General features: G+C 44.9%; 2 protein-coding genes across 7 annotated transcripts in view; one reads left to right on the forward strand and one right to left on the reverse strand.

Moving 5' to 3' along the window:
- The window catches only part of RECQL5 (RecQ like helicase 5), a 37,510-nt gene that overhangs the window by 11,568 nt on the left and 2,482 nt on the right, over positions 1-23,460 (reverse strand). For all 3 annotated transcript variants that reach the window (XM_085077775.1, XM_085077773.1, XM_085077774.1), the window contains exons 4-8: positions 21,667-22,185; positions 20,999-21,104; positions 20,418-20,529; positions 18,107-18,269; positions 17,702-17,784 (exon numbers count right to left, since the gene is read on the reverse strand). In XM_085077775.1, coding sequence (XP_084933901.1) covers positions 17,702-17,784; positions 18,107-18,269; positions 20,418-20,529; positions 20,999-21,104; positions 21,667-22,185 — 983 coding nt within the window. The remainder of the gene's footprint in view (positions 1-17,701; positions 17,785-18,106; positions 18,270-20,417; positions 20,530-20,998; positions 21,105-21,666; positions 22,186-23,460) is intronic.
- SMIM5 (small integral membrane protein 5) lies at positions 506-10,839 on the forward strand. Of its 4 annotated transcripts, none has more exons than XM_085077789.1 (4): positions 519-891; positions 7,260-7,400; positions 8,996-9,149; positions 10,539-10,839. In XM_085077789.1, exons 3-4 carry the CDS (start codon positions 9,023-9,025, stop codon positions 10,655-10,657), a joined length of 246 nt encoding a protein of 81 aa, XP_084933915.1. In that variant the 5' UTR covers positions 519-891; positions 7,260-7,400; positions 8,996-9,022; the 3' UTR covers positions 10,658-10,839. The 4 variants fall into 4 exon arrangements, with proteins under 4 accessions (XP_084933918.1, XP_084933915.1, XP_084933917.1 ...); XM_085077791.1 differs by lacking the exon at positions 519-891 and adding an exon at positions 3,938-4,046; XM_085077792.1 differs by lacking the exon at positions 7,260-7,400 and having other exon boundaries at positions 506-891.

The raw sequence follows: 23,460 nt of genomic DNA on the forward strand, positions 1-23,460 counted from the left end.
GAACTGAAGGTGTTAAAAAAATATAAAAATCATATGAGGGCAAATTAGTTATGCAGTCATCGAGCGAAAGGCACTTAATGAGCTTTATCAAAGAGCAGAGCAAGTCATGAGGTTGATGAGAACTTCTAATTTTGCACCTCTCTGAAGGACTGTATCCTTTCAGCATCACCTGAGCTTCACCTTCTGGGACAAGACAGTGACAGTCAGCTGTCCCCAGAACACAAGAACAGAAGAGCTGAGCATCGAGAGAGTAAATGACTTGGCCAAGGGTACGGAGCAAATTCACCACCGCAGCATGAAATTCAGCACCCCAGCATTGTCCCTGCTGCCCTGCCCGTGGCAGGTCTCTCTTACAGTGCTGCTCTGTCCTTGAGAGCTCTTGCTCTGCCCCTTCAATGAACACAGGAGAAAAGCTCCTTCCCCCGGGACTCGGAAGGAAACTGGGCTGCATAAAGTTACTCGCTTTAACGTTGCCCCAAACTATCGCAGGCAGGGAATCGGTTCGAGTTTCACTGCAGAAAAAGGCGTCGTTAAAAGGTAAAGCAGAAACTCCTCTCTCGGAGGAGATGCACGGAGGAAGGCAGCAACAAGTGCCGGCCCTTGGGCGCCCCGGGGAGCTGGCAGCGGCTCTTGCTCAGCCTGCGGTGACTCCTCTCCCTCCCTCTTTGGCACACATGTAACACGAAACTTCGCATCTCCACGACAACCAGCAACAAAAAAAAAAAAAAAAAAAAAAAAAAAGGCAGAGACAACAGCTGGCTGTCAGCAGCGGAGCAGAGAGAGGAGCCGAGCGAGCAGCGAGCCGCAAGCCAGGATGAGGGGAGAGATGACGTGAAAGTTGAAGAAGAGGGAAAGAAAAACAAGAGGAGGAGAAGGAGAGCTCGCGGTCGGGTAAGGCTGAGCACACAGCTCGTATCGCTGTGTTCGGTCAAGCGGCACTCTCCGCTGCTTAGCGAGGGGCTGGAGCCCGGGGAGCTCCCCCTGCTCGGTCAGCCGCGGAGCACAGCTCGGCAGGCTCACTTGGCTTGCCAGGGACACCGAGGAGAGAAGGTGGCAGGAGAAAAGCTTTTAATGAGATTGCGGCGAGCTGCGCCGCAGCCGCCCTGGAACAAAAGGAGTGCGAGCGGGACTCGGCAACTCCTGTGCGGCTGACAAAGGCCGGCTGCTCGTGTTTCTGTGCTCCTGCACAATGTCTGTCCTTCGCCGATAAGCTGGTGACCCGATATAGAAACAGGCGGTGCGGACAGGGCAGCTGGGTCCGAGCGTGTGCGTGCCTTTAGCGAGGAGCTGCCAGCCCAGGCAGCCGTGTGAAACCCGCCGGGTGCCAGCCGCAGCTTTGCCCGGAGCTCCTCCCTGCTCCAGCCAAGTTTTATCCCCCAAATCCCGAAGCAGAGAGCTTAGAAAACAAACCCCGGTCGGGGAACTAGCACGCTGTGCAAGTTAAGCATCTGTGCCCAATAGAAATAAACGGGAAGATTTTACACGGTTTCTAATGAGAACATTAAAAAAAGAAAGAATTGAGCTAGTGTATCAGGCACAGATGCTGGTTTAGCATTCAAAGCAGCACGAAAACCCACTGCTTGGAGAGGCACGTTCACGCACACACACAGCCTGTGCTTTACAGTAACCAGACCGTCAAGTTTGAAGGGAGAGGAAAAGGATCCCTTAAATACATGAAATTATACAACATAGAATCATTTAGGCTGGAATAGACATTTCAGGTCATTGAGTCTAAGCGTTGGTTTTACAGAGCTGTCCCATAGCCTGTGCTCCCATCTCCATTTCACTGTTGGGTAGGGGGAGAGGGGCTGCTAATGGAAACTGGCCATATAAATCCCTGTTTTCTGCCATCTGAAGCTGATTTCTCTGTTGGGAAGCTGTTGCAGCTCCCAGCACTGAGCTGGGACCCCTCAGCCTCTTCCAGGAGGTGCATGGGCAGTCAGCTGTTTACAAACAGAAGCAGAAAGCCAATTTTCCCAGAAAAAGGTCTTCCCAATCCTACACATGCCTGTAGGGAGGAATGTTAAGGATCAGGTATTTCCACTTCTCTCCATTTCCATTAAGAGGAATGGAGGGCAGGTCTTTCTGACCTAGGTGTTGTACAAACATGGAATTGGAACTGCCTGAGTGAGGAGATGTAGTAGTTAAGACCCACATGCCTCCAGCCTGGCCCTAAGGCTCAAGGCGATGGAGGGAAGTTTCCACCCTGCTAATGGAGAGTCTCTGTAGGTTGGCTGTTGCAGTAAAGATGTTTTTTAAAATAAAGCATGTGAAAAAACAAAGTTTAGGAAAACAACAAAAAAAAAAAAAAAAAAAGAAGGGAGGAGTGAGGAGAGAAGGGTAGGGGAGGGAAGGAGGTAGAGAAACATGCCAAGTTTTCCTGGCCAAAAGAAAATCTTAATGGGTTTGGCTGGGGGCTTGTCCAGCCGCAGCCGTGCTGTTAATGTGTGGGGGGGAGAGGAGCAGCAATGTGAAACACATGTCTGGATAAAAGCAGCAGGACATGGCTTGTGTTACAGCTGTCACAGTGCTCGGGCCTCAGCCTGACTGCAACCGACAGTGCTTGTGGGAGTGGAGGTTCAAAATAATCCGAGTTTGGTAGAGTGGATCCTCTCTGTAAGACAAGCCCTGACCACAGAGCCTGCAGTGGGCCAGAGTCACCTGCAGGACAGCAGGGACTGTGAGGGGCTGGCAGAGAGCTGGGTGAGGAGAGCAGCACCCACCCCACTCTCCATACAGGCTCTCACTGCCACCCCACACAGCCACAGCTGCTCAGGGTCCAAACAGCTTCTCCTGAGGCAGCAGCTGCTGCAGCCTTTGGGTTTGTGTTCCTACAACCTCTGCTAGGACCAGACCAGCATATTTCAAAAAACTCAAAATGCATGTAATTTATGAGATCTGGGATCAGTCAAGGAGAGGGCACAGAGGTGGCTGTTAAAAGGTGGAGGAGGTTCCAGCACTCTCAGGGGCTGCAGATGCTGGACCTCAAACACTAACTACTGACAGATCCCACTATGTTTGTGAAGTCACTACAAGTCCTCCACAGGCACACAGCTACCTCTCAGTCAGCTTCCTGGGAAATGGATATTTGGCTAATATTAGAATAGACTTTCAGGCTAGATTCAAGCATCACCAACACTAAAAAAAGTTCTCTTGTAGAAGAGCTACAGGTTTATTTTTAAAATTGCCCTTTTCCTTTCATTGGATGGCTCAGTGTTTTGGTTTCCCCACTTAAAAATTCCTAGTAGTGAGGAATTATCTCGTGGGGTTTTGTGGACGTGTTTGTGGGATGGACTGGAGAAAACCAGGATGATCTGTAGAAGTGTAAATACTCCCAGCTCAGTGCCCCAGTGGGTACCTCTGCTACTGAAACTGGAAATTCAGTGCCTTTTTATATTAATCTAATATTAGGTTGTAGGGAAGAGAAGACACATTTACAGTGCTGCCTCAAAACCCATCTCCAAATAGTGGGTGGTGCAGATGACAGGTTATTCCAGCCAAAGGGTGACCCAGGCAGGGCAGCAGCTTTATAATCTGCAGGAATGTGTGGCCTCCTGTTCCAAACCAACTGACAAAGTCCAAGCTTTTCTCCCATGGCACTGAGCTACAATTTACCAGTTTGGGTGTGTGCTGTTAAAGGGCTGAATTCTCTCGATACTGCAAACTATTTTCATCTGCCTGGGAACGAATTATAGGTCTCTCTGGCTTCATTCACTCCTGTTTTAGGAAAAATGGGCTTGTCTGAGCTACAGTTAAGATTCACATGGCTGGTCAACTACAGTCATGGCAGCAAACATTGCATTAACAATGATGAGGGAAAAGCATGCACTGATAATACAAGTGCATTTCTATGGCTCTTTTCATCTCAGCAGTACACTAAAAGCTTAGAACAATAAACAATCATGCAGGAATTATGACACGTTGGGTCAAAATGCATCCGAACTGTAGGCACACCTAGCAACCCAGCATTGTTTGAGAACAGGAAGCACTGCAGACCTTATCCATATAAAATCAGAAGAACACTTCAGGAACCAAGAACAAAGCTGGTACGTTTTGAAACTGGGCAAACCCTCACGTTCTTTAGAAAGTGGCCAAGAACAGTCAGAGCTTATTTTAGAGTTTTAGATCAGAATAGAAAGCATCCCCTCCCCTTCAGCTGCTCAGCACCCTCCTTCCATGAGGTTGGGTTTGCCTTCTAGGATTTCCTACCAAATAAGCCCCCACAATCCATACAGGCTTCCCATCCTGTACAGGTCCTATTTCAACCAACTTATTGGACACGCCTGAGTAAGAACAACACAACATTTGCTTCTTCAGAGCCACAGTCTAAGAGAGAAAGACAAGGATGCAATGAGAATGTGGCCCTGGCATTCTGCTTGATGGGCACGTCAGGGAGGTTCTACTCTGTAAGGTCTCTGGAGCACTTGCAATGGGCAGTGGAGGAGAGCCAACTCACTTCACTGGGACTTGCTGCATTAGGACTAGAGGCATTGGCAGCTTCTTGTTCCCCAAAAAATTCCTCCCTCCAAAGCTTTATCTCCATTTTAAAGTTACTAGAGCAACAAACCCATGCAAGCACAGCAAAACCAATGGATCAGGATCATGGCAAGAGCAATATAACCCTGTGGAACATGGCTGGGTTAGGAGCAAGCAAGTGGAAACCACACTTTCATCTACATCCATCCCAAATGGGCTCAGTGAACAAAGTGCAACAGGCAGTGAGCAAAGCAATGGCCAGTTCTGTTTGTAACTGCAGCAAAACCAGGGACTTGTTGCCTTTCTATCTAAAGATTCCTAAGTACGTTGGAAACTTGGACACACAACAATTAACAAACAAAGCTCTGATGTGGTTCCATGTTCCGCTGTCTTGCAGAGATGAAGTGACCCAACAGTGGGATGTGATGACTTATCTGAAGTTACACAACCAGGGAGCATCATGGGCAGGCCAGGAAGACTGCCTGTATTTACTAATTTCCAGTCCTGGGGCTAAACCACAAACTTAAATTCATGCCTTTTGCACTAAAAAAGGCTGCTCAAATACCCCCAGGGTTATGAGTAAACAAGTGTCTCATTCTCAGCAGTCAATTTTCAGCTCACCCACTCTCTACAGTTCACCTTTGGATGCAGCTGTGTCCACACAGATCAGGACAGACCAAAAAACTCAATGTACAGCAATTCCAAAAGGCTCACAGCAGCCTGAGTAGCTTAAGGCAGACAGAGGGATGTCAGACCCTACTGTACATGGTCATCCCAAAGCTCTTTTTCTTAGAAAAAGAAGCCTCGACATGCAGCCAGTTCACAGTAAAAAGGGATCTTGATGGAGGCTTTCCTCTTGAATGTCTAGATTGAGGCTTTTTAATGGCTTTATTCTCCAAAGGGCTGAGCAGCCAACTTCTTTGAGTGCTTCAGTATGGCATGAGTCCATTAAAACAACTCTGAAAGATAATTTCAGTGCTATTATGGCAATTTTCACAGCTTTCTTCAGTGGGCACAGCAAGATGAATCTACATTAGTGCTTCCTGGGAATCCAAATCTCTGTAAATCCTGAACACAGGACATGCACTTTGGTTTTACAGGGTCATGTAATCCTTGCAGCTGTTTGCCATTCTCCTGTATCATTTCTATGCTCTGTCCTTTCAACCAAGGCTAACAACTCATGGCACATGGCAGAATGGGCCTTTTTTTTCATGAAAACCAAATAAACCCAAATTCAGTGATTTGTTTTACTCCCTTCCCCTGCTGGCCCTTGTAACATAGAGGAGGACAGAAAGGTTTGATGATCTAGTCTCACTGGCAGTGCTAATTAGATGAGTTATTTCTTAAGTAAAAACCATGAATTTCAGGCTGCCACCCCATCCCAGCGGGATGTCACAAACTGCCTGTCACAAGATATTGTGTTCACTTTCTTTTCTACGTGAGTTTCTTATCTTGTCTCTCCTCATCTGGTTTTCACTTCATGTGAGCTCTAACTACAGCTGTGGAGCAGAATTTCCTGGCATCAGTCTGACAATGTGTTATGAAGACCACATTGCACTGTGGTCATTCAGGATTTTTCCCATAACATGGGTGAGTTCCATCAGCTTTGCTGCTCTACAGCCATCTCCCCTCTGCTCTGGAGGGTTCCCATCCTCAGTGGGTGATGTTTTGAGGAGGAACAGTGATAAGCAAGGAGAAATTCTCAAGAAAAACACTGGCAGACAATTTTGTTTGCTCCAAACCCCTGAGAATCTCTGAGGTACTAACTTGGGTGGCTCTTCCAAGCTCTCAAACAGCACTCCAGTCCTAGAAAGTGAACTGTCAGTTAAGATCTACAATCTTGAGTTTCAATTCTCTCAAGAACTGCCTGTTTTAATAATAATCATCACAGTCACTGCTTCAGCTGAATATCCTGCACCACCTGGCCTGTACTACTGTTGGTGATTGAAATTTCTTTGAACACAATATAATAAACCAAAAGGAATTACAGCTCTCACAGCTCCACTCTGTTACTGTAATTAATGTCATCACCTTTGTGTTGTACATGAGGCAGATGCATAAGACAACTGGTTTAAGTCACACAGCACTATCCTTACCCCTGTGCTAATCTCAAGGGTAAAATCTTGGTTCTATTGAAATCAGCTGGGAAAAGGTCACATCAAAACTAGTCCTGAACAAAGACTTTGCATCACAAGTCGAATGGAACATAGAGAAATCCATGAATATAACTGGCTTTCTTGGGGGAATTTTACTTTTTTCCTTCAAGAATTATTTTATTCTTCCCCCTTTTGCCTCACTGCAGCAGCAGAAATCCCAAAGCAGAAAGTGCATCAAGCAGAAATACATTTGCTTCCTCATGGGTAGGTTGGGCACTGCACCACCACCATCAAACTTTGTCCCTGATGTAGTTCAGACCAAGGTAAACAACCAACATTCCTGGCAAGTTTTAGAATAAAAACTCCTTCACTGAGCTCCAGATCAGGTACCACAGGCAGAGGAATGTCCATTACAGAGACAGACTTTATCATTTTAGACTAAGCACTTTGCTAATCCACATGGAGTTCTACAATCCTGATCAGTAATTTTACACTGTTTAACCAAACTTCACAAGCCTGGCTCTTATACCTGTTGCTTCTGGTGCAGCCCAAAGCATGGCATGGAAGTTTACAGCAAATTCCTTATGAGGAGAGCTCCTGGATAGGCAGAAACACCTCCAAAGGGAACCAACATTTTCACAAGGTTAGAGCCAAAAATTTTATTTTTTAAAATTTTTTTTCTTCCAGGGCCAAGAACAGAAAACACAAATCACTTCACCTCTGCCTTCCCCACCATCTCCTGGAATGGAAACAAAATTGAAAACCTGCTGACACAGAATCCCACAGCACTAAGGATAAAGCAGCCATTTCTGGAGCAGCTCACTTGGGGTATGCAATCATCTGGAAAGAAGTATTTAACCCTAGTCTCAACAGTGACCTTTTCAGGTCAAAAGACCACAGCTCTGCCTCCTTGCTAAGTTGCACAGAGATCTCTCTCTAGATGGAGATTTTCCATCCACCCCCATTTCTAAGAAACCAGCTGGTTCCGATTTTTATTCCTTAGCTTGGATTTAAAAGAACAAAGAAAACCCTTTTTGAATTGCATAAACATACAAAACTAATTTAACTTGGCACTGTAGTATTTAAGCCCAGCATGCAAAGAAACAGCCAAGGTCTCTCTGTCCTCAGTGTGTTTAGAAAAACTGAACTCCAAGCATCCATTTGTTTGAGTAACCAAGCCAGATGTGCAATAAGGAACTAGCTGGTTTGTTCTGGAAGTGCTGTCTAGGTCACTTGGCTTTGTATTATCACCAAGATCAGGATATTAAATTGCAATGTTCAAGTCCCAAACCCCAGTGTTGACTCTTACAACACACATAAACCAGAACACTTTGATACAATATTGAAATAAGACTTACAATCCATTCAAGTGCTGACCTGTCCAAACACTTGTCTTAGGTGAAACTATGGGTAGTTCTCAACAATATCCAATTCCAATTCCTGACTGAAGCAAAATTTGAACATCCATAGGTCTAATGCGAGCTAGTTTGTTGCAATGCCTCCCAAAATCTTGCCCAATTGGTGGCAAAACTGAGGCATTTAACTTTGACTAGACAAAAAATATTTTCAGTAAAAATAGCTCCTGATGATCATTCTGAAAATAAAGAAGGTCCAAGATTAATGAGTAGTGCAGGAGGGATTAGCTCCACAAGGGAGGTATCTCCCTGACAGATCTAGGAGCTTTTGCTTTGCTAATCATCAGCAGTGATGGGTGGAATCCACTGTTCAATTTACATTTTGCTCTGTGGCTTAAAAGAAAAAAACCCTAAATTTAGCTTACTTTATAAATTTGCATTCAGCTGTAAGACCTTGAAAAGCATCCAGCTGTCCCCAGTGAATGCAGAGTTTACCTTTTAGTATCACATTCAGTAAAACTGGTTGATAAAACATTATTAATGGTATTGCACTGAGGTGTTGAAGTAAATGCCTTTGTTTTTGAAGGGGAGTTCTGTAGCTCAAAGTGCAAGAAGCCTTCAAGGGAGTCTATTTTGGAAGAAACAACTGAAAACTATGTACAGTGGAGTTCAGCATTCGGAATTCATGTTGGGTTAGAATTGCATTTGTTTCTGGAAGGACAAGTTAGCACAACTGGAAAAAAAAATTACTCTGATTGGGTGAAAGCCAAGGGCAGGCACTGTCCAGTCTGACTCTGTGCCTCCTGAACTAAGTGTCCTTGTAGAAGAAACTCCGTTTGGACTTTGCTTAACAGTGCAGCTGACAAAAACACCCTTGAAGCTGGATTTTGAAATTAAAACAGTGCCAGAACACGTAGACAATTAATAGTCCTCCACCTTAGCTACTGGGAGCAAGGACTGAGACCAGATAAACTTGTTTTCCTTGTGATCACCAGCTGTATAAGAAGGCTGGCAGCTCCCTAGCATTAGTCAGTGAAAAGGTTTATTCTCTGTTTGGTTCTCCTACAGAATAAAGCCTGGAGAGGTTGTAACAGAATGTCTTCTGCAACCTTTCTGAAGGAAATCCAAGCCATTGGCGAGAAGTTTCTCCTTAAGCTCCAGAAACTGCCCAAGGCTGAGCCAGTGGAGATTGCCTGCTTTTCTGTGGTTCTTCTGTTTATTGGTGAGTTTGTGGGTGGAGGCCAAGGGGTGTCAGAATTTCTCTCCTCTTTTACAGGAGCAGCTTGTTCCATAGTCATTGTTGGTGGGTTGGTGGTGTTGGCTGGCTTTTTCCAAGCTGTGCTCTGAGGCACAGGTTAATTCCTAGGTAATTTTTAAACACTCAACATGTACCTCTACATGGATGCTGGGCATGACAGGCAACAATACAGCTTTCCCCAAAGCTCTCACTTTAAACATTAGTTAAATCAGTAATATTTTAACCAACCTAGAGCTGCTGTGATGTTTTGATGCATAGGAGATAGTTTAGGACAGATGTTATTAGGGCATCTCCCTGCCACAGAAGACACTTAAGAGAGACTCTGAGTGTCATCCCTGTGCTTGGCTCAGTGGAAGCCAATATGCTTCAGATGAGCCTCTTTATTCTCCTCTGGTAGTGGCAAGATCCCTCCTGCTGCTCTGTGTGGGGATGGCATGGAAGGAATAACAGAGAACTGCTGGAACAAGAGGGATGAAGTTTGTTTATACAATGGGAAAACAAGCAGGAAGGAAGACAGGCCCTGCTCCTCAAAGACAGGGTTTGCTCCCGGCCAAAAGGAAGGGTGTGCATGCAGCTGGACACTCCTCCCCAGGCTGGAATTCACAAAGTCACACCTGCTGCTTTATTGGGTTCATCCCTACAGCTGGTTCACCACAGGTCAGGTTACCTGGCAGCCCAGGTCCAGGCTTTAAATGAACACATGCACACACACAGGCATGTTCACACTCTTACATGTTTTGCAGGATTAAACATGTCATCCTTTTCTACTTCAGATAAACAAAAACATCCCTGCCAACACCAACCATCCTGGCTAGAGTAGTGAACAGTAAGTTAGCCCACTGCTTTGTGAAACAAAACTGTGTTTGAAATATCTTATCTTTTCAAGCTAAATACAGAAGAGTAAAGCCAACCCAGTTATGAGTATCTATCCTTAGAGGGTATGCTGCACTCACTCTTCATAAATACAACTGCCAGTTTGAGTAACCAAACTCCCTCAAGTTGCTTTGAGGAGAGTTGGATTTTCATCCTTTCCAGGCACATAGCTCTACTGCATGTCAGCTCCCAAACAAAAGCCCATTAGGTGGGTAAAGAAACCCTCATGTGGTTTGGTATTTAGGTCTCAACGTCTTGAAATGCCTGGTAATGATTGTCCAGATTAAATGGCAAACCAATACAAAGCAGCAGGAACTTAGGAGGAGGAAGGTGGTGATATAGGGCAAAAAAGCTACTCAAGAAACCAGGTTTTGCTCATTTTGCTGCTCACACCAAACAACTTGGAAGAGATTACAACAGGGTTACTCTGCAGGAATTGCTCCTATGCTATGAAGCAATATCCTTTGTTTCTCTTTCCAGCTACTGTGCTGGTGCTCACAATCATTGCCTGCAGTTGCTGCTGCTACAGCTGCTGTGGCTGTGATGGACGCCCTGACCCCAGACACAGGAAGAGCCAAGTCCGCCCAGCTGCCCGTTGATGAAGTGACAAAACCTGCTAGCAAGGACATGGACATCATGATTCAGTGCTATCATGATTCAGACTTTCCACACTAGCTCACTGAAAATGGCAATAACAATATTAATTAACATGACTCAGAGGACCAGAAATCACAGCGTGGAACTCCTTCTCTCTGTGACAGCCACTACAGTGACCAGAAAGGTAAAGCTCCTTTACCATCACTGTCTCCCTCTTCTGGGCTGGGATGGGGTGGGAGGGCATGGACACACGTTGCTGAGAAAAGAGACAGCTTTCCCAAAGCCAGCCCTGCAGCTGGGCCAGCAAGGATCCATTCTGGGGCATGGAGCCACAGAGCAAAGCAGAGGACACACACATGGCACAGGCCAGGCATTGCCTGCTCTCCTCACCAGTGGCTAATGCAGAAGGATGCTGCTGGGCATTAGCAAAACCCACTGACACCACTGGGAGGTCCAGATGCTCACATCATCATGGATCAAGGCCAAACCTGCTGCAGGAGACACGTTTAGCTGAGATAACTGCTGAAAACAACAAATGGTGGACCTGCTGATCCAGATGTGCCAGCTGAGGCTCTGAGTACAGCTGGTAACAACTGCCCCTGGAGTCATTTCATTGGAGATACAATGATGGGAAATTGCCAAAGAGAAAAACAGATCGCATGGAATATTCTTTGTAAACAGAAAGATGAAAGCAAAAGGGAAAAACTCACCAAGGCTATGGCTTATTTTGATCATTCTCTGCTCAACATGCTCTCTCTCCACCCCCCGTGGGTCTACTCTTCTGCTTATTGCAGATGCACGGTTCTTGCAGAGCATGGGAGCTCCAGGAGATGAACAAATCCCTGTCCTGACTTGAGGGATCTGTGTGCCTGACTCCCTGCACTGTGTGCAGTTTATTTTAGTGGATATGACATGATGCCAGGGCTGTGTTTATGAGCATGCACAGAGGCATCTCAGAGGAGTGACACATGATGGGAACCATCACTGCAGGGTATGTGTGCAGCAGCTGACAGCAGGCACCGTGACAGAGCAGAGCCAAGAATGGGCTGTTGGGCTGGAGTTAACAAGTGCAAATAAATCCCTTTTCCATGCTGCAGCCACTGTGCATGTTTGGTTTACACTCTGGTGAACTTCCGAAAGGGATTTATGGACGTACAAGGCTGTGGCACAGGCCATGACTTCCACAACTGGGACAGCACAAGAAGGCCACAATTCTGCACTGAACTCTGAACCAGTGGTGTTTCAGCCCCAAATGTGAGACCAACCATCTTTGTGAGAAGGTATAAAAAATTACATGCATGTGGAAAAGTCATCTTCTGCCTCTGTATCCCAGCTGAGTGCAGAGGAGCCAAAGGGATTTCACATGTATGTACCAAAGCCAACATTTAGGAGAATAGAATCATCAGGTTTTAACAGTGGGCTTTAAAATACTCTTTACACTTCAGAAGGTACAGAAAATAAAGAAAACTCTGTAAATAAATGTGTTTTCTCTGTTGCCTGCACCTGCACCTATTGTGCATTAGTAAAAGGCACATTACATCAGCTTCTTATGTATTTAATGCACTTTATTTTTTGCCAATAAACCAGATCTAGGTGTTTGGCATTTTTGTACTGCTGCATATTGGAATGTATCTGCAGCCAGAGACATAATGAATAGACTAAGAATGATAAAAATAAAATTCCTCAAACTACCTGTGTTACTTTTAAATTAATAAAAAGAAAATACTTTCCAGTAGAAAATGAGGGTGTTCCTTAGAAAATAAATATTTGAGCCCAAACTTGACAACTGCCAACAGCAGACTGGACTAGGATGAGCTACTGCATGCACAGTTACACTGAGACTAACAAAGTGCTGGTTTTTATTAGGCTGTCCCAAAGCTTTCACTGCCAACCAACATGGTAGGGAGAAACAATCAAGCACAGCATCAATTTAAACATTCAGAGATGCATCATCACACCAACCTCCTGTCAGGTAAGTCTTTGCTCATTTCACTCACAAACAAGTGGCAAAGTGACATCAGAAGCCTCAGAACCTCTTTTGCAGCAGACAGACTCAACAGATGTTTTTCTATCTAGATTAAGTCACGAGAGCTGGGGAAGAACAGAGCTCACTTTCTTTCCAGGCTTGTGCTAGACAGTGCCAGCTCCAGCCATGAACAGCATCCCATTGAGGGCTGTTCCAGCAGCACGGAGCCAGCCTGTGCTAAGCCAGGGGGAAGCTTGGCAGGCTGGACACACACCAAGGGCTGACAGGTTGCTGTCACCAGGAACAAGCTGCCAGACCTTATCTCAACAGGAAAAGCCACAGATGCATGTTTCCCTGTGGTGGTACAAGCTAAACCACTGACAGATAGCAGGCAGAGGGACAAGAGAAATGGCTCCTGTCTTATCTCGGCCACTGCGAGTTCCTGAATTAGAAACAGAATAAACACAGCGCTGTTAAAGAAAGGGAAGGACAGAAAAATAAGCAATCCTCTAAAGGATTCAGGTAGCTTTCCTGAGTGGAGAAGCAGCAACCATATAGAGGGGCCCAATTTCTACACACTTGTCTGGCCCTCACAAGCATAACATTCTGCTTTTGGATTATTTTACACCATGGCACTCATCTGGACTATCCTACAGCTGGGATTCAGACATGCCAGTTGTTTGCCTGATCTGCTGCTCCCTTGCATGCACTCAGGGTAGCCTGAAAGATGCCCAGCAAGTGTCCAGCTTCCTGCAGCTCTTCAGCTTCTGCTGACTACAAACCTACTGGTCCCTGGGTCCCTGCTCAGCGCTCACACAACCTTTTGTGTTTTGGGCTTCAATCAGTACTCAAATATAGGGACCACTATAGGGAGCAATAGTGAGGATGGATCCACTTGTTTCAACCTGCAGAGGGAGATTCAGAAAAGCACAGAATAAAGCAAGGTTGCTTCAAGCACAGCAACTGCCATACATGTTTTGAAAGCCTAGACAGAACTGCATGGGAATACTGTTACTTCAGTAGTGATGATAAAAGTGTTGAAATAGTTTCTTTCCCCAAGGAACCTCAAAGAGCCAGCAAGGCAAACCCCTCCAGCAGGAGTGGTTGAAGTTCTATTGATGACTTAATGGAATAGTTCTGTTCTGTAACATTATCCCTCTGGTTTCAAAGTGATTTGCTTGGCTTGTGAAAAATCAGTTTCCTTTTACACACACCGCCTCACACACCACACTACTCCTTCTCTCCTCCCTCCTCTCTCCAGCATCATATCTCTGGTATTTTCCAGTCAGGAGAGTGATAGAGAGTTTTGCTGCAGCTCACAGCACTGCAATGCTCTGTAATGGGTTTATTCACCTAAACTGTCATGATGAATTTGGACTGCAGGGCAGTCCTGTTCAAACTCTCACTTTAGGAATGGCATTCTCCTACTGGAGTTTGCAATACAGATCCAGTCAGGATCCAGGAGACACAGCCCTCTTCTCTCCACTGCAGCCTGCCCCAGACAGAGGACACAGTGAGCCTTCACAAGCACTGCAACAGGTGTGGAAGTGGATAAAGCCATGGAGAGGAAGAAATGTCTGAGGAACAGTTGAATTAGGACTTTTTATTTAGGCCAAGACCTTTGATTTGATTGTATTAGCCCCACCTTTACAGGAATATCAGCTGTTAATAATTTACTGCAGCCCAATAGGTGACTTCCAGGCTACCTCTACAAGTCTACAGGTACAGCAAGGGGTCCCTCACCACAGTGGGCCAAGATCTTTTGGAGGGGGTGAAGAGGAGGCAACAGAGGAAACACCTACTAGAAACACAACAGCTTCAGGTATTTAAAAAATGTCTTACAGCTCTCCTACTCTGGGAGGTGAACTGCAATTAGGAAAAGAGACAGGAACTTCCTGGGGTGTGCAGTCCCACAGGGTTTCTGCCTTTGGGCTGTAGAACTCATATCTAGGCTGCCTCCTTTTTGAAGGCAAAGGAACCCAGAACAGCTTTGATGTCCCATGTGCTTGGTGGTTAAAGACTGAGCACAGTGATCTGCCATCATTCCAGAAAACAAACCATGAACTGAAATCTGGCTGCTGAGAAAGAAACAAAAACTTAAGCAAGTGAGAGCTTGTGCTTCCAGCCAAATCCAACCTGCTGAGCATGAAACACTTTACAGGACTAATCCTTTTCCTTAGAGTGTTCAGGATAGGAACAGAAGAGGCAGCAAGTCAAATGAATTTTCAAAAATAACCAATATCTCTTCCTGTATTACATCTGCATAGTCACATTTGCAAGAAAGTGTGATAAATATTCCATTCTTTCCCTTGAGAAGCAAGGAAGCTGTAGTAAAACCACAAGATGCTCATGAAGAGATGCTGGATGTTCTTTAGAAAGCTGACAGTTGAGTCATTATTCAAAGTATCAGTGAAAAAGCAAGGGATTAGAACCCACTGAGATCCCAGTTTAAATTATTACTGGACTTCCTCATGGGAGGAAAATTTAGGCTTCTATTGCAGAAACCATTACTAAAGCAAACTCCATTAGCAGGACACCCTTTTAAACATAATTGGACTATTCTAAGCCCTATGCAAGAAACAAGTTTACATGATCTTTGCTTATTCTTGGTGGGGTTTTGTGCTCGTTTTTATATAAGTGTTCATTTAATCTCTGTTGTGTTCTCAGAGTTTAAGTCCCCACCTCTCCCTTTCAGAGATCTTTCCAATGGTATTGGGAATTTCTCCCACTGAATACTTGTCTCTCATGTGTAGGCCTTAGAGCTGACAAAGAGTTCATATTGGACATGCTGGAGAGACACTGTATTATTTAAAATATTGATAAGCTATTATTAAAATAAATCTCAGGTGCCAAAATCCTGGAGAGCCAGAAGCTTTTCCTCTTTATATTTCTATAGATCTGATTGTGAAATTTGCCTCAGCTGCATTTCTTCCAGTTTATGTTCCCATTTCTGTGAAGGGTGACTCTCCTTTTGGAGGGGGATGCCTGCAGGCACAGACACCATGCACACCTGCACTGGTTTTGGGGCTGTGCCTGAGGGATGGAGAGAACACACCAACCCTGACCCTGTTGTTCTCTGCCCCCAGCAGGGTGGAAGCCAGCATGTCACCAGAGCAAGAGGCATCCTCAGTTCTGGAAGACCTAAAGAGCATGATTACAGCAAGTGACTGGGCTCTTGGAGGGCTGGTGGTGATTGGCCTCTTCTGCCTTGTTGTTATTGCTCTCATTTTATTTGCTGCTATCTTTGGGTGCTGCTCATCTCCAAGGCACAAACGGGGTGGCTCATAGACATCAAAGTGGGGACACAGAAAGCTCTCTCATCCCCTCTCCCTGGATGGTTATTTCTCCCCATGCAACTTTCCTGCATCAAGAGCAATGTCCCAATGCCAGCAAGTTGTTCTGCAGGTCACAACAAACTCAGTACATGAGGCTGTCTGGATTCAGGAACTGTGACATTCATCAAATACCAAAGTCTCTGCCTGATTTTCACCTTTCAAGCAAAACCACCAATTACAGGTGGCAAATTACAGGTCAGCCACCACCTAAAACTGCTAAAGATGTCTTCTGCTGCTGCAGCTACATGAGTTGGGATTTTTTTCACCTAGCAAAAGAGCAATAGGAAACTCTGACCACTGAAAACTTTGTCTGAACCCACTCTCTAAAAGCAGCTTATACCATTGCTCTCCTGTCACATTCAGACAATAGCCTAAATATACTATGCAAAAACTTGCTGCCAGTACACAGAGTGTCTTTATTTGTTCTTATTTATAACCTTGCAAGGTCAGAGTTTCAGGTTTGCTTTCACTGTTTGGATAGTGAGTAAAACTGTATTAATTCAATATGTAAAAACGAAATGCAACGTGGCTTTTCTTTCCATATGACCTCAGTGTCCTGTAGAATTAGGAGCAGAAAAGCCAAGAGTGCTGCAATATGTGATTCTGCAATGCACATTCCATGTTATACAGCAGGAACAATGTACCAAACTGAGCAAAGAAGGAAAAAATCTGGGAGATGTGATTTCTAATTAGGTCAGTGACATTCCTTTATTCAGATTATTATTTTGAGGGTGGTGAGACACTGGCACAGGTTGCCCTGAGAAGTTCTGTTCCAACCTAAATCATTCTGTTGTTATACAAAGCCCAGCCACAACAGCCATCTGTGAGCTGGGAACACACACACCAGGAGGAGCAGAGCTACTCAGACAAGAGCATCGAATTCTCAGAGCAAGAAGCCTCCCAGTAGCTACTTCACAGCATCACCTTGACTCTGGGCAAAGAAGTGCCCCAGGGCTCATTGCTGTGCTACACTTCAGTACTAGCAGGACTATCCCACAACCCCAGGTTTTGTTTACCAAACGTGACTACCAGGAAAGAACATCCTCACCAAGGCACCAGAAAAGAAGCACATGTTACATTCGTGCTGGAAAAGCTGAACTAGACCCAGGTGTGAAAAATGAAACAAAATTAAGAACTTGTAAGCAAGACACACAAAGACCATTTTCAGTTAGTGAACACATACTGCTCTCTTCCTAGCAAAATTATAACTTTGATGTCTTATCCCGCACAGAACAGCAATTAGTACAATTACAGTGTGTGAGGCATGAACTAAACCTGAACAAGGCATGTTGTGGTTGCTAGTCTGCATTTAGATTGGGCACATCCATAATTTGAGCCTGTTTCTGAAACATTCTAAGCACCATCTGCTCTTTCTAAGGTCAATGAGAATCACAGACACTTTGCAGAGTGGAGACACTGAGATTTACAGAAACATTAAATCTAAATGTTTGCATCCCACAGCTCTCTGTTCCCTTAGGAGGGAGTTGATGTAGTGAAGGAAGAGAGTCAAAACAAAAGCAAATGCAGCTAAGTCAACCCATCATCAAAGACTGACTATTATAAAATACATCACCAGAGAAGTTAAACATCCCCCTGTCACTTGGTCAGACTCCAAGGCCAACATCTCAGTTAACTCAGAGATTTCTCAGGGATACATGCAGGATCTCAGCCATAACAGTTTCCTGGCAAGGACAAGGCGTGTTTTCCCCAACATTAACAGTGGTCTTTGAAAGAAGTGCACTCACCCCAGCTCCTCACAGAAGTTCACAATGGCATCAAAAGCTGTCATCATAGCTTTGTCAGAGTCTTTCAAGGTGCCTTTTTTTTCCTGAAAGTAGATGGGGACAGAACTATAGTCTTCAATTTAAATATACCCAGATAGAGCAGCTCTAGCAATGACCAACTCCAACCCTTCTGAGCAATATGGCAAACAGGTACAAACACCTCCCTGCCTCTGCTCCAACTTCTGCTCACCCAGGCCTCTATACAGAGCTAGTTCTAGCAGCCTTTTCCCTTCTGCTATCCCTTGAAACAGGGCTTCAGAGAGCTCTAGACCCAGAAAATTTCATTTCATCTTTGCACATTCAGAGGCTACTGCAGGCAAACCAGGCCAGAGGCAAGGCAGGTGGGTACTGTTGTGCAGCTCTCACCTGGATGTTAGAGAGCTCCTTCTTAATCAAGAAGCTGACTTGATCCCGGTCATTCCTCGAGTAATAAAGGCGGCAGCAGGATGGTTTTCCATCTCTCCCAGCTCTGCCAGACTCTTGGTAATATCCAGCCATTGACTTGGCAATATTCCAGTGGGCAACAAACCTGCATGGGGTAAAACAAGAAACATGAGGCTGCAGGTTCCTCAGAGCATTGCACACACCAGTGTGGTGTCTGTGGGCATCAACAGCAGCACAAAAACAAGGCAGGGAACATAAAAGAGGATGGAGCACAGGAAGGGATTTTGCACACTGATGTTTAAGTCCTCTTAACACACAACACGTGAAAAGTAGCAAAGCTGTAAGAAAACAAATGCACCTGGACAACATTTGAGCAGGATGCCACTCCAAATGGATGGAAAAGAATGAGCACATGGAATATCCCAAACATGCCTGCAACTGTGCAGCTATGAAGACTGAGAATAATTACATTGAATTAAGAAGTTTGGGAGATTTTCCATAACATACAGCACTCTAAAAAAAGTCAAATTTATTACAATTGCACCATTACAAAACACATTTTTAAATACCCAATTTTAAAGACATTTCTTTGCCAAAATTTCCATGGGAAATTCCACCTCACTATACTCCCTTGCAGATGAAGGCAGCCTTCCTAACCATCAAATATGACTACAGAATCATTACTAAATTTTATGTAATCTCTGAAGAAAGGTTTACAACACAGCACTGTAAGACTGCTTTAAACCTGCTTGTACCTGACTATTCAGCAATTCAGCTTATACCTGTTTTGAGAGGATTTGACAGCACAGTAATGCTGCCAATGTTTTCATGTCTGCCTCAAAGCCAGCATGACCCAAGGGCAGGTATGATGCATATGGGTGCAGCTAAAGATTAAATGACAAAAGCAAGCAAACGTGTTTCTTCAAACACAAAAAGCCCAGGAACAGGCCAAGCAGGAAGCATCAGGGCCCTGCACATTTAAACCCCATCAGGAAGTTTGCTGAAGAAATTGATAAGTAATTTTAAGCAGAACTGAATTAACAGTGAAGAGAGAGGAGCAGATTCCATCAGAAAAGAGACACCACCTCTGTTTTCCCTTTTGTCCAGAAGAGTCACCTGCAGAAGTTGTCAGACCTGATCTTATTTGATAACATATACATGAATAGTCAGAAATCTGCCAACACAGAGCAGAGGCTCAGCAGCAGTGCATCTTTAACTAGACTTGGGTATGTCCTTTAAACTACTTTTTAAAAATCATGTGAAGAACCAGTTTAACTCCATTCCCTGTAAACTAACCAGATTACAAGAATATTTCAGCTATATTTCTCTCTCACAGTCCTATGCATTTCAGTTACTCTTTGCCTTTTTTAATGACCACTGGACGGGGCAGAGTGGCTTCAGCAGGTCATTTATTCATGTCCTAGGACACTTCTCATTTCTCTGTTTGGAAAGATGTATCAAGGAGTAAAATTGTCACTGCTCTGGGATCCTGTTTCCTGGCAGCACAGTGACACAGGCAGAGGGATGGCCTCAGCTGTGAACTGATGGGATTGGCTCAGAGTGATATCCTGCCCCACTCACACAGTGTTGAAAGCAACTTCTATATGTGGATTTTAGAGATCAGGTCTGTTGTGGGTGTTGCCTGAGCTGCACCTGAATTACCCCTCTAGCAAGAGATCCCAGTAACTGAGCACAGATATATTGCAGGGCAGGAATTCTAACACAGAGCCCTTATGGTGACAGGAATCTCAGAGGAACAGCAATGGAAACCATGCAAAGATTCTGTCCTTGGATTGGAGCTGTATTTTTATATGGTTATTGCCATTTGTGAAGGGCTATTTTTCCCCCATTGCATTGCAAGAGATCTCCAAAAAAAGCTGGCTCTGACTATTTTAGTGGAGGGTGGATGAATTATTTTAGGTGCAGATTTTCTTTCCACTGCTTTTTAACAGCAACTATTGCACTAAGAGAAGTGAAAGAAACAGCTGTGATTGCACTGAGATGGCTCTTTCTGAAACCCTGGAGGGTGTGGCAGAAAAGCATTCCTCCAATTTTCTTGATTTTGAGGATGACTGGCAAAGGGGAGGTCTGCTGTCTTGTGTTTAATGTTTTTACAAAGCCCTCCCAGGTTTGTTTTTGCTGCTTCTAAGATAAAAACCCCCAGCACTGGTTTTGTTGGTTTGAGCAAGATTTCATCATGCATTTGAGTCAGGTGTATCAGGTAACAGACTTTTCTTTTCTCCCCTGCTCAGGTTTCAGCCTCTAGTGGTGCACAACACTCAGCCTCACACACCTGACGTTTGCTTTGTCTACTCCCATTCCAAAACTGATGGTTGCAACAATGACTGGGATCTTCTCCTCCATCCATTCATTCTGAACTGAAGTCCTGTCAGCTGCCTTGAGTCCTGGGAAGGAAAAGAGAAGAAAGTAAATACCACCGCAAAAAATGAAACAAAACAAAAGACCCACAAACAAAAAAAGCAAGAAGGAAAGAAACAAGGGGATTTTCTTTCTCCTCCATTCCCCCCTTGCAAGTCAACTCCCTCACTAAAACTGACTGATGTACACACTCCTCTGTTGCCAGTGTTTAATCTGGCCTGGGACCAAGCAGAAGTCAGCAGCAGCTGTTTTCATTCCAAAGACAAAAATCTAGCTCCCCACCCGGGATAAAAGCAGTTGTTACATTCAGGCCATTCAGGTTCCAACAAAACCAACAGCTCTGGAGAGAAGGGGATGCCATTGTGGTGAAGGCCCTGCACTTACCTCACAGACCTGACAGTGCAGAGCATGCCTACAAAGCTCTTTTCTAGGCAACCCCAACCCAGGTGGCACAGTTCAGTTCTCCCAGCTCCTGAGAGATGCAGACTCTCTTACCTGCATGGTAGGCCTTGGCTTTCAGCCCTCGGTAGCTCAGCTCAATGGCCAGCTGGTCACACACATCCCTCATCCTGCAGTACACGATGCCACAGCCAGAGTACACCTGGGAGCCAGGAGAGAAAGGTCAGGACACTGCCTGAAGTCAACCAACAAAGCTGCAAATGCAGCCCCCTCAACCTCTCCCAGCAGGCACAAGGCAAGAGGCATCTAACAAGCACACTCAGGTGCAGAGGTTATAGCTGAGCTGCTGAGAGTTAATTTGGGAATTAGTGTTAGAGCAGGTAATTCAACACTTCAAATGCTTCTGTTCACCCTCACCATGCTAAAAGAGCAGAACACAAACACACAATGATCGCCCAGGATGTGACAAACCAAGGTGGGAATTCTTGTCCCATATTCCTAATCATTTATATTTTAGACCAACCCCCTTCTGAGGGCACCTTTGACAGGAACACAGCCTTCACATTCTACCTGTTTTAAAGGAACTAAAAAACAAATGTGTGCACCTTTAGAGGGTTTAGAAAATACACATGAATGCTTTCCTTCCTAGGACCTCCTCCTTTCTTGCCACAGACCTGGCAGGGCCACACCAACCCCTAGAAGGTCAGGGACCATTAAGGTAGATTTTGTCCAGTTTAGTTTTCTTCTCTAAAGGTAAAACCTACCCCAGTAGTGCCCTTCACTTCAAGCGCCTTCAGACAGAAATCCTTCAAGTCAGAGTACGGATCAGTCAGGAGCTCTTTGAATTGCACATCATAGAACAAGTTAGATCTGAAACAAGGAGTCTTAAAAGTAGAAAGTGGCTGCTTGAGCTTGAGTGCTGCCATCACATCCTCCTGGACCTGCTTGGTGGCAGTGGCAGTCAGGGCAACGCAGGGGGTGTGGGGGATGCGGGAGCGCAGAGCGCCCAGGCGCAGGTAGTCGGGGCGAAAGTCGTGTCCCCACTGGGACACACAGTGAGCTTCATCAATGACCAGGTAGGACAGCAGGTTTCTGGACACCAGGGAGTTCAGTGTTGGTTGGAAGGAGGAGGCAGCTGCCATCTCTGGGGTGATGTACAGGAGCTTTACTTGGGGCTTCTCGCTTGCCAAGTCAGCCAGGATGGTTTTCTTCTCCTGGGCAGACAGCTTGGAGTTCAGAGAGCAGGCTTTGATCTTCAGGGCCAGCAGGTGATCCACTTGATCCTAGAGTAAGTACAAAATTGAAATTAAAATCAAATGGGAATAAAGAAAGTCACCAGCACCAAGAAAGATTGGCAGGGAGATCCAGGTGAGGGCCCAGGTTCCACCTCCAGGATCAAATCCCAGGACAACACACACCTACAGTCCTGTTATTTATAACTTCAACTCTAGATTCCTTTTTCTTCACTTGTGAGCTTTGTCCAGCTCTTACATCCAACTTTTTGTGCATCTATTCACTTTAAGACAGTCCTTTTGCTGCTAGGGAGCATCAGCAGGAATGTGTGCAAAGCAATTCCTCACAGGCACTGTGAGCTGAACAAGCCACCAACACATCTCAGTATTTACACTGAGTTGTCACAGATGGAAAATGAACACTTCCACCCTGCAAGAACAGCATGCATTTCACTCCAAAATAACTGAAGGATGTTCTAACACAACTCAGACCTGAAACTTTCAGGACTAAATACAAGGATCATGCAAATCACCACTGCAGCAGAACCAGAAGTCTGGATGAGCATCATGTCATGAAAACCAAGAAGAAAACGTGGCATCACATCCAGATAAACACTGAGCATACAAATTCACTTCCCTATTCCCTGCTAGCTTGCACTTGACTAGCACCCAACATTTCAGGATATGATTAGTCCTGAAAAACAAATATCTCATTATTTCACTCAATAGCTGGTTTCAGTAATTTATTTAATATCTGTTTCTGTTTTCTGTTCAGTCATCCCTCAGCCTTCCCTATAATGAAGTACCCGGGCTGAACTCTTGAAGTTGGCTATGAAATGACCATGAAATACATCATGATCATTTCAGGCACAGCCACCCCTTCTCAGGGCTTGATGTGAACACTCTAGAGGTTCACTCCAGATCTTTTCCCTAAGAGTCATTGAGCCCATCTCAACCTATTTGTAACTCTCTTATCAATGGTGTTTCTTAACCTCCATTTCACTAATATTGGCCATGCTGGAGTTTAATCAGAAATCCTCACACTTAGAACAAATTCACTATTTATAACATCTTTCTGAGATGTATCACCAAGCCTGCTTTAGTTCCTAATGTGTATTACAGTGAGACTGTAAAGGAGTTAAAATAATTCCACAAATAACAAACCCTAAGCCAGCAGCCTGCAGCAGCAGATGTCATGCAGTGCTAATCAGATGGTCTGCACAAGTCTAAGCAATGCTACAGCTGCTCTTACAAGGAATTGTTTCTCCCAACAGGTGATGAAACAGTAGAAAAGGCAAAATAGAGGAAGAAAAGTCTCACAGATGA

This window comes from Lichenostomus cassidix, chromosome 18 (genome assembly GCF_008360975.1).
Source record: "Lichenostomus cassidix isolate B80296 chromosome 18, HeHo_3.0, whole genome shotgun sequence".
In the NCBI taxonomy this organism is placed as follows: Eukaryota; Metazoa; Chordata; class Aves; order Passeriformes; family Meliphagidae; genus Lichenostomus; species Lichenostomus cassidix.